Source organism: Quercus suber, unplaced genomic scaffold, assembly GCF_002906115.3.
Source record: "Quercus suber isolate HL8 unplaced genomic scaffold, Cork oak 2.0 scaffold_296, whole genome shotgun sequence".
Lineage (NCBI taxonomy): Eukaryota > Viridiplantae > Streptophyta > Magnoliopsida > Fagales > Fagaceae > Quercus > Quercus suber.
In genome coordinates, this window is record NW_027069752.1 from 52,553 (window position 1) to 61,059 (window position 8,507).

General features: G+C 38.1%; 1 protein-coding gene and 1 long non-coding RNA gene across 2 annotated transcripts in view; one reads left to right on the top strand and one right to left on the bottom strand.

Annotated features, from left to right (window-relative positions):
* LOC136071242 (uncharacterized) overlaps nt 1-401 on the bottom strand; it is a 15,026-nt gene extending 14,625 nt beyond the window's left edge. Inside the window, exon 1 of the long non-coding RNA XR_010632528.1 lies at nt 141-401. This is a non-coding gene — a long non-coding RNA (uncharacterized LOC136071242). The remainder of the gene's footprint in view (nt 1-140) is intronic.
* A 644-nt stretch (nt 402-1,045) lies between these two features.
* Nucleotides 1,046-4,409, top strand: LOC136071241 (cysteine proteinase inhibitor 12-like). The gene is made up of 3 exons (XM_065782293.1): nt 1,046-1,325; nt 3,591-3,736; nt 4,025-4,409. The coding sequence occupies exons 1-3, from the start codon at nt 1,061-1,063 to the stop codon at nt 4,160-4,162; spliced, it is 549 nt and encodes a 182-aa protein (XP_065638365.1). The 5' UTR covers nt 1,046-1,060; the 3' UTR covers nt 4,163-4,409.
* Nucleotides 4,410-8,507: the final 4,098 nt, after the last annotated feature.

Below are 8,507 nucleotides of genomic sequence, written 5' to 3' on the forward strand. Positions count from 1 at the left end.
CCCCCCCCCCCCCCCGCGGCCCCAACACCAAACGGTGGTCCTTCTCCAGTTAAAGCTTATAGCATTCTACAAGTTGATTTAGACATAAATGATTAAATAGCAAGGGATAACCACCATTGATCAGAATAAAGGGTCCATACCAGGAATTCATCCTCTCCAGACAGATCAGTTTCAGTCATCTCAGGTTCTGCAGTTACAGCAGGCTTCAGATCATCATCACCAATGGAGCGAGTAACCTGTTGAAGGGAAAGATTTAGTGGGTGAACGCTGTCTGACCCATTAACAGAAAAACATATATGGTATAAGACCGGAAAAGAAAAGAGTTTAATAAATAGTCATGTTTTGCAGAGCCATACAAGATTCTTCAAATATGATCTATAATCATCTCTCTTCGAAATTCTCCTCCCCTCTCTCTTAAATGATAAATCATTACCAACTATGCTTGATGATAGTTATAGAAATGTCTCCCTCTGAAAGGAAAACCTAAAAGTCTGCTTCTTTTTTTAAAGTAATAAATATCCATTCAAAGAAAAAAGCCTAAAGAGGTGTAAACCTAGTACACGGGAGGAACAATGATGTGCTGTTAAAGCTTCCTGTTTAGACTTAGAAATGAAATGAAAATGAGAGTTTTTTAGAGAAGCTTATAGGTGGATAACACCTCTGCACAGAGTACTCAATCTCTGAAATAGCATAAAAGCTAGGGCCAATTGCATTTAACAAAATCTACCTTTACAATTATGCAGTAAACTACTTATACTAACACTACTTAAGCAGGCTGCCATTTGATCGGCTTGAGCCTTGCTTAATTTTGATTGGTCTAGTTGTTACTAAGTACAAAAGCTCTAAATAGTTACAATGCCACCTGATTGGCTGCTGCATAAGAAGCAGTTGCAAAGCAAGGTGATTGGCTGTTTGATAATTAACTAGCAGCCTAACCACTTCTGTTACTACAGTTTATTAAAAAAAAAAAAAAAAAAAAAAAAGAAGAAGAAGAAATAACTAGACAATTAAAACATTGGAGAATTCATTGATGAAGTCCTTTGTTAATTTCTTTCTATATATGAGTATTTGTCTTTTGATCATTTGTTCTGATTTAATTTTGCAGAATTCCCTTCTTGAGTTTGCAAGGGTATTGAAGGCCAAAGAACAGGTGGTTGCTGGTAAGATGTACCATTTGACTCTGGAAGTGATTGATGCTGGTAAGAAGAAGATATACGAAGCTAAAGTCTGGGTGAAGCCATGGATGAACTTCAAGGAGTTACAGGAATTTAAGCATGCCCATGATGACCCTTCCTTTTCCCAGTCAGACCTAGGTGCTGAACGTGGTAATTGACTACTTCAATCTGTTCCTAAATTCCTATGTTTCATTTAATCGGTCTTGTTTTTCTTTTCTTCTTGTAATTATATGTGAAGCATCTATAATGGACATAGTAAGAGCGTGACAGATATTAGTATGTCTAATGTTTCCAATGTGCTTGTTTTTGTAGTATAGGGGTGTATCGGATATCTGTTTTTACTGTGTAATATAGCAGCTGTATATTGTAACGGCCTTCTCCAATTTCTTGAGTTCTCTAGGACATATAAACTTTGCAAAGTCTGTGAGTGATACAAGAATAGAAAAAAATGACTGTCATACATCTACACTATGACTGTGTTCAAAGTAATATGAGGGTTATTACAGTCATTACAGGACACAATTGGAGGTAGATCTCTCCATTCACTTAAACCCTCCGGTGTAGATAAATTTAATCTCAGATCCCTTGCTCGACAACAAAAATCTTTACTGTTTGAGTCAATTGACACCTTTGCTGTAAAAGTTTTTACCATCATCTTTTTCACTAAACAAAAATGAAAATAAATAAATAAAAGAAAGAAGAAAACATAAAAGCATTCTTCTACGAGCACAACAAAATCTCACAATATTTTTACAACATGCTGAAGTGTTAGCTCACCAAAGGTCGAAATAAAATGAAATAAAAAATAAATAAATAAAAATACTGGGACCCACCACAACTCAAAACAAGGGTGTTCTGAAAATATTGTGAAATGTTGTTGTGCCCCTAGATGTTCTCAAACATAAATTGTAGCCATGGTTGACCCTTCCATCACCAAACCTTGGCTACACAACTTTTCCACCCTTTCTGGTGCCACATCAACAGTGATGTAATCTCAACTTTGCCATTATAAACCAAACAACACTGTTAAACTTCACCATCGATCTTGAAGCCACCACAGTTCCATCAGCATCATCACTTTTTTCTCTCTTTCTTGTTAATGTCATCCCCATTAATGTAGCTCCATCACCTTACCATTGAACCCTTACTGCGCATCAGGAACACACCAATATTCCCTCAAACTCAGCCCTTCATCTTTTGTTCCGTTCAGAATGACATACTCTCGTTTTTTCCGTACAATAAATTGTATGGAATGGGGTGCGTGTGTGTGGGGTGAGAAAGCTCAGCTTTATCCCATTGCTAGGTGGTGATCTGGTGTGAGAAATGTAATTAATGTGCATGGATTATCCTTATATTTCTATAACTTTGGCAATTTTGTGGAAATGGGTGTGAATGCTTTTTTTTTTATAAGTTCATCTGAATGGTCTTTTATCTCTTTTGAACTTTCTTATTGGGGTATTTTGATGAATTTATGGGACATAGTGAATTTTTTTTTCCTTATCATTTACTTTTTTACGGAATTTTAAAAGAAGTTTGGAATTGCTTTTGAGAGAGAGAGAGAGAGAGAGCATTGATGGTGTTGCTGGTCTAACTGTGTAAGCCAAACCAACAAAGGATCAAAGTTTTCAATATTGTAGTGGAGGCTGTTTCGGGTTGACCAAGGGAACGAAATATTCCAATATCTGTTAATGCTGGTGTACCTTTTCAGGTTATATATATATATATATATAAACATAGAATTTAGATCCACATATCTTAAAGCCCAAATATTAGATTAAGTGCATTAACCCAATGTATTAGCACAAATAACATGTTTTATAACCCCTTTTTATTTTATTTTTTAATTATTTTTCTTGTACTGGTCAAAGTACTTGAAAAATCCCCAATACAATCAATACAGACAAATATTTTGTCTGCTATGTTGCAGGGGAGTATTTGTACTGGTTTAGTGGTTGGTCTGGTACATACTGGCTGGTATGGTATTGGCAATTTTGGTTTGGATTGTAGGGTGTTTCTGTGTTACAGACTAATATTCAGGGGTTTTCTTAATGTCAAACTTGATGGGGTAAAATTATGTCATCTTTTTTCCAAGTACTTTACGTGTGCTATTTAACATGTCAAAAAGATATCAAAGAGATTTTTTTGGCTTGATGTGCGCTTTACTGAAGCTTCTTAACTTCATATCCCATGCTTATTTTTCTTCCCCTGGGGGCCTAAGGAATCCCCACTCTCATCTGTTGAAAACATAACCTAATGTGGTGCTTTACCTCTAAACCTTTTTGTGTCCAAGATCTTGTAGGTGGCATTGGTTTTGCCTTGAACATTTACGCATGTGGAGTCCCATCTTTCTTTTTAATGTTTCTAAGCTAGTATTCTGAGTAGTGTTGAACTGAGACCTTTCCATAAATCAATCAGATGGCCATGAACCAGGATGGAAAGCAGTGCCAACTGATGATCCTGAGGTTCAAGACGCAGCAAATCATGCTGTTAAGTCCATCCAGAAGAGATCAAACTCCTTGTCACCCTATGAACTTCTAGAGGTCCTTCTAGCTAAGGCCAAGGTTGGCATTTTGTACTACTATCTCTCTTATCTTGATTTCTTGCTCTATATACAGATGGAGCCAAGTTCTTCCAAACCCCTGATTTTCAATATTCCTCACTCCATGTGGGGTCCTATTTTCAAATTATAGAAGTCTAGTTTTTAACGGAAGGATTTTCCTTCTTTTTTTCTTTTTTCTTTTTTTTTTTTTTTGGTTAAAGGAATTTGCTTTTGTTAAATGCGTGCCTTTTAAAATCAATGGTTCTTATTATTATTACTACTTAAACAATTTCTTTTTGGTTAATTGCAGGTCATTGAAGATTATGCCAGATTTGAACTGCTTGTGAAGCTGAGGAGGGGAATAAAGGAAGAGAAGTTCAGGGTTGAAGTAAATAAGAATATTGAAGGAAAGTTCTTTTTGAATCAGTTTGAACAAGATCACTCCTGAATTTAGTAATTATTATGTGTTAAAATAATTTGTGGAGTTATGCTGCTATCTTAGACAATGCGATGACTAATGACAGTAAAATGCTTTGGCGTATAGCCTGTTATGTGTAAATAGATACTGCTTACCAACCTTTTAATCTGGATAGATATGGTTTAATAGGTGGGTTTGTCTTGTATGTGTAAATATGCTTGTTGAATAAACCTACTGGTTATTTTATATATGCAACTTCTAATGGTTTTTTCTTTCATTTTGGGTTTTCCCTCTTCAGATCTATTTGATTTATGTGGATAAATTTGCTTCCCTTACTGAGATTGCGCTTTGTACTTCCAAATACAGGAAATTTGTTGATTGGTGTAGAATACACTACAATCAAGTTGTTGAATTTTTCTTTAGCCAATAAAAAAGGGGTTGCAGAATTTCTATTATACCACCTGATAACGTTGTGAATTTGGGAACAGATCTTAAACTTAAAAGGTCCATCCACTGTAGTTGTTTAGCTTTAAACAATAGGTTGCCTCTCCATAGCAAAGCTGCTGGTGAGGGAAATCAGAAGCCTGCCTTAGGATGATCTAGCCATTTAGGGTTGCAAAGTCTCCTGTTGGCTGCCTACCTGCAAAAGCAGAATCTCTAGGAGACTGATACTTTTTAACATTTTTTTTTAAGAAACCAGACAAGGAGCCTGGGATAATATTAATGAAACATGTTCAATGGACATCAAACAACAATAGAGAGGAAATATCCTCAGTTGGATTAACTAGCCACACCTGGGACCCTTGCTCGCTTTTGGCTTTTCTTGCTAAAGCGTCAGCAACACAATGACAAGACCGATTAACATGGTTGAACATCCAAGACTGAAAAAGCGTGGCTTGACAACGAATATCTTCAACAACGTTTCCGTAGGTAGAGAATCCAGAGGTACCTTGAATTATAGCATTGATGACTATAGTTGAATACTTGAATCTCCTTCAAAAATGACTCATTGCAGCCTGAGTTCAGTAGCAAACTCCACAGCTCTCTGGCATGCCAAGGCCTCCATGTTAGCAACAGAATGAGCTAGCGGTATGGGGGCAGACAGAACACCTACCAATTCACCCCTCCAATTTCGGACAACTCCTACTCCAGCCGAGTTAGTGGATCTGAACACAGCAGCATCGAAATTAATTTTGTACATATTCACCTCTGGAGGATGCCATTAATGCGAGATGGGAGGTTGAGATTTCACTTAGTCGTGTTCTTGTGCTATCAGAAACTCCTGCAGCAAATTCCCAGCCATTGAAGCGATATTAGCAATAGGGTGCATTGGGCGGCCAAAGTATGACGCATTTCTCCTATTCCAAAGCATCCAAGCCGAGATAGCAAAAACATCTTTTCGATAATCATCCTGCACCTGCAAAAAACAAGCTAGTAAGTCGCAAAAATTCTGGGGTTGGGGATGGCTCGACTGCTGCAAGCAATTGAGGGAATTCCATGCAATCTCCACTTCTTTGCAAGACCATAAAGCATGCAATGGATCCTCCAGGTAGGGTTGGCAAAGCTCACACCTATCTGATGATGAAACCTGTCTGCAAAACAGATTACTCATTGTTGGCAGGGCATCATTACAAGCTCGCCAAATAAAGTGCTTGATCTTGTGAGGCACCCGTAAGCTCTAAACTCCCTTCCAAAAATTTTTCTGAAGATCTGCATTAGAGCTACCAGCCTGGCCGACCCCTTTGCAGGCAATAAGGAGTTCATATGCACTGCAGGTGGTGAATGAACCAGGCGAAGAATGAGCCCAGATAATTTTGTCAGGTGGGCAGCGGCGACTAAGGGGGATGCCGAGGCTTGCAGACACTTCATGAGGGCAGGAACAGTTGGTGGATCAAGTCCAGCTTCCAAACTCCCAACTCTAGGTTCATTAGAACTTGCACCTTAGTCTCCACTGGTATTGAAGCTAGAGTAGAAATTATAGTGTGATTGTTATTCACAGGCAGCTACTTGTCTTCCTTAATCCGAACATTCTTGCCATTACCAATTCCCAAACCATACCCTTTCAAATCACATCTCTTGCACTAACAATACTTTTCCAGGCATATGAACCTGTATGTGAGTCCTTAGCATCCAAAATGGAACAATTCGGAAAGAAACGAGCTTTGAAAACTCTATGGCATAAAGAGTCTGGATTGTTTATTAATCTCCACACCTGCTTGGCCAACAATGCCTAACTAAAATTTTCAATTTCCTTAAACCCCATACCACCCACTTCTTTAGCTTCACATAATTTCTTCCAACTACTCAGTGCACCTTCCTTGCTATCTCCATTATAGCCCCACCAAAATTTACGGATCAAAACCTCCAACTCTTTAATCAATCCCTTCGGAAGTTTAAAACAACTCATAGTATAGGTAGAAATAGCTTGAATAACTGACTTTATGAGTACTTCCCTTCCTACCTGTGAGAGCAGCTTTTCCTTCCAACCTTGTAGTTTCTTCCACACTCGCTCTTTAAGGAAAATAAAGCTTGGCTTCTTAGCTTGGCCCACTAATGCTAGCAAACCCAAATATTTCTCATATTGGCAAATGGAAGGAACACCCAGTAATGACTGGATGCAAACCTGGAGGTAATCTTGAGTGTTGGAGCTAAAAAAGATATTTATCTAATCCTTGTTAATTTTTTTACTTGAGCCTTTCTCATACACAACCAAAATATTCAAAATTCTTTGGCACTCCGCTTTTGTAGCTCTTCAAAAGAGTACTCTGTCATTTGCAAAAAATAAATGGGATACTTGAGGCCTATTCCTACAAATAGAAACAACTTTAATTTCCTCATTCACCTCAGCCTTTTGAATTAAGCTTTGCAACCCTAGAGCACATAGTAGGAACAAATATGGAGATAGAGGATCACCTTGGCGTAAACCTCTTGAAGGTTTAATATTTCCTACCGGTTGTCTATTCAGGAGCACAGAATAGGAGACAAAACTCAAGCAAGACATAATAATTTTGACCAATCTCTCATCAACACTCAGATGGTTCATAATTTTTTTCAAAAATTCCCACTCCGCTAGATCATAGGCCTTACTCATATCTAGCTTGAGTGCCATGCACCCAAACTTCCCTGTTGTCTTTCTTTTGAGGTAGTGTAGAGTTTCAAAAGCCATAAGGATGTTATCAATGATAAGCCACCTTGACAAAAAAGCACTTTGAGAATCAGGCATTCATTTCACCTAAACCTTTTTCAAGCGGTTAGCCATAACTTTAGCAACAAGTTTATAAATGACATTATAAAGGCTTATAGGCCGAAAATCAGAAGCTTTCTTCGAGTTTTTAATTTTAGGGATGAGAGAAATAAAGGTGGTATTAATAGCTTCTGGGATGATACCTGTATTTAATGCCTTGAGGACAACAACAATAACTTCCTCACCCACAATGTGACAAAAGGATTTATAGAAGATAAGAGACATATCAACAAGACCCGGGGCTATGAGAGGGGCCATCTGTTTAAGAGCTTGATACACCTCCAGAGCTTGGAATTCACCTCCCATATCCATCTCACCCACCTCCACTTCAGATTGTTGAACCCCTTCAAGAATCTCCTCAAAACCTGATGGGTTTGATGATGTGAAAATTGTAGCAAAATACTTCTCTAGCACCTCCTCCCCCATAGAAGTTTCATCCTCAACCCATGCACTTGCTTCATCCTCTAAACCTAAAATGAAATTTCGGCAATTCCTTTGGCTTGCTCGGCTGTGAAAATATTTAGTATTACTATCTCCTTATTTCAACCATGCATTACGGGACCTTTGATTCCATATACACTCTTCCCTTGACTTCAGTTTTTGAATCTCATCTCTTAGGGTTTGAATCCGAATGAGATTGTGTCAGTAACCACCTATCTCCTTAACTACTTTCAATTTTGCCAACTTCTTTTGGAAAGAAATTCGGACATATCCAAAGGTGTTCCAGTTCCACGTTCTCAAGTTATTGTGGCAAGTGTAGAGTTTCTTATTAACGCTTTAAGCCGAACCATCAAACTGATTTACTCCCTAAGCCTCCCTAACTACCTTATCACAAGAATTATCCTTCAACCACATTGCTTCAAACCAGAAGGGTCGCCCTTTTCTATAGAACCATTTGAGCTTAGAATCCAAACACAAAAGAATGGGTTTATGGTCAGAGTGGAAAGCATCCAAATGATGGATACGAGAGGTAGGGAAGCACAAAATCCACTCTATAGTAGCCACACCTCTATCAAGACGAATCCACACATTCTGCTCTCTAGGTCGTTTATTGCTCCATGTAAACTGAAATCCATTAAAACCAAGATCTTTCAACCTGCAAAAATCTAGGGCATCACAGAAGCTTTGCAT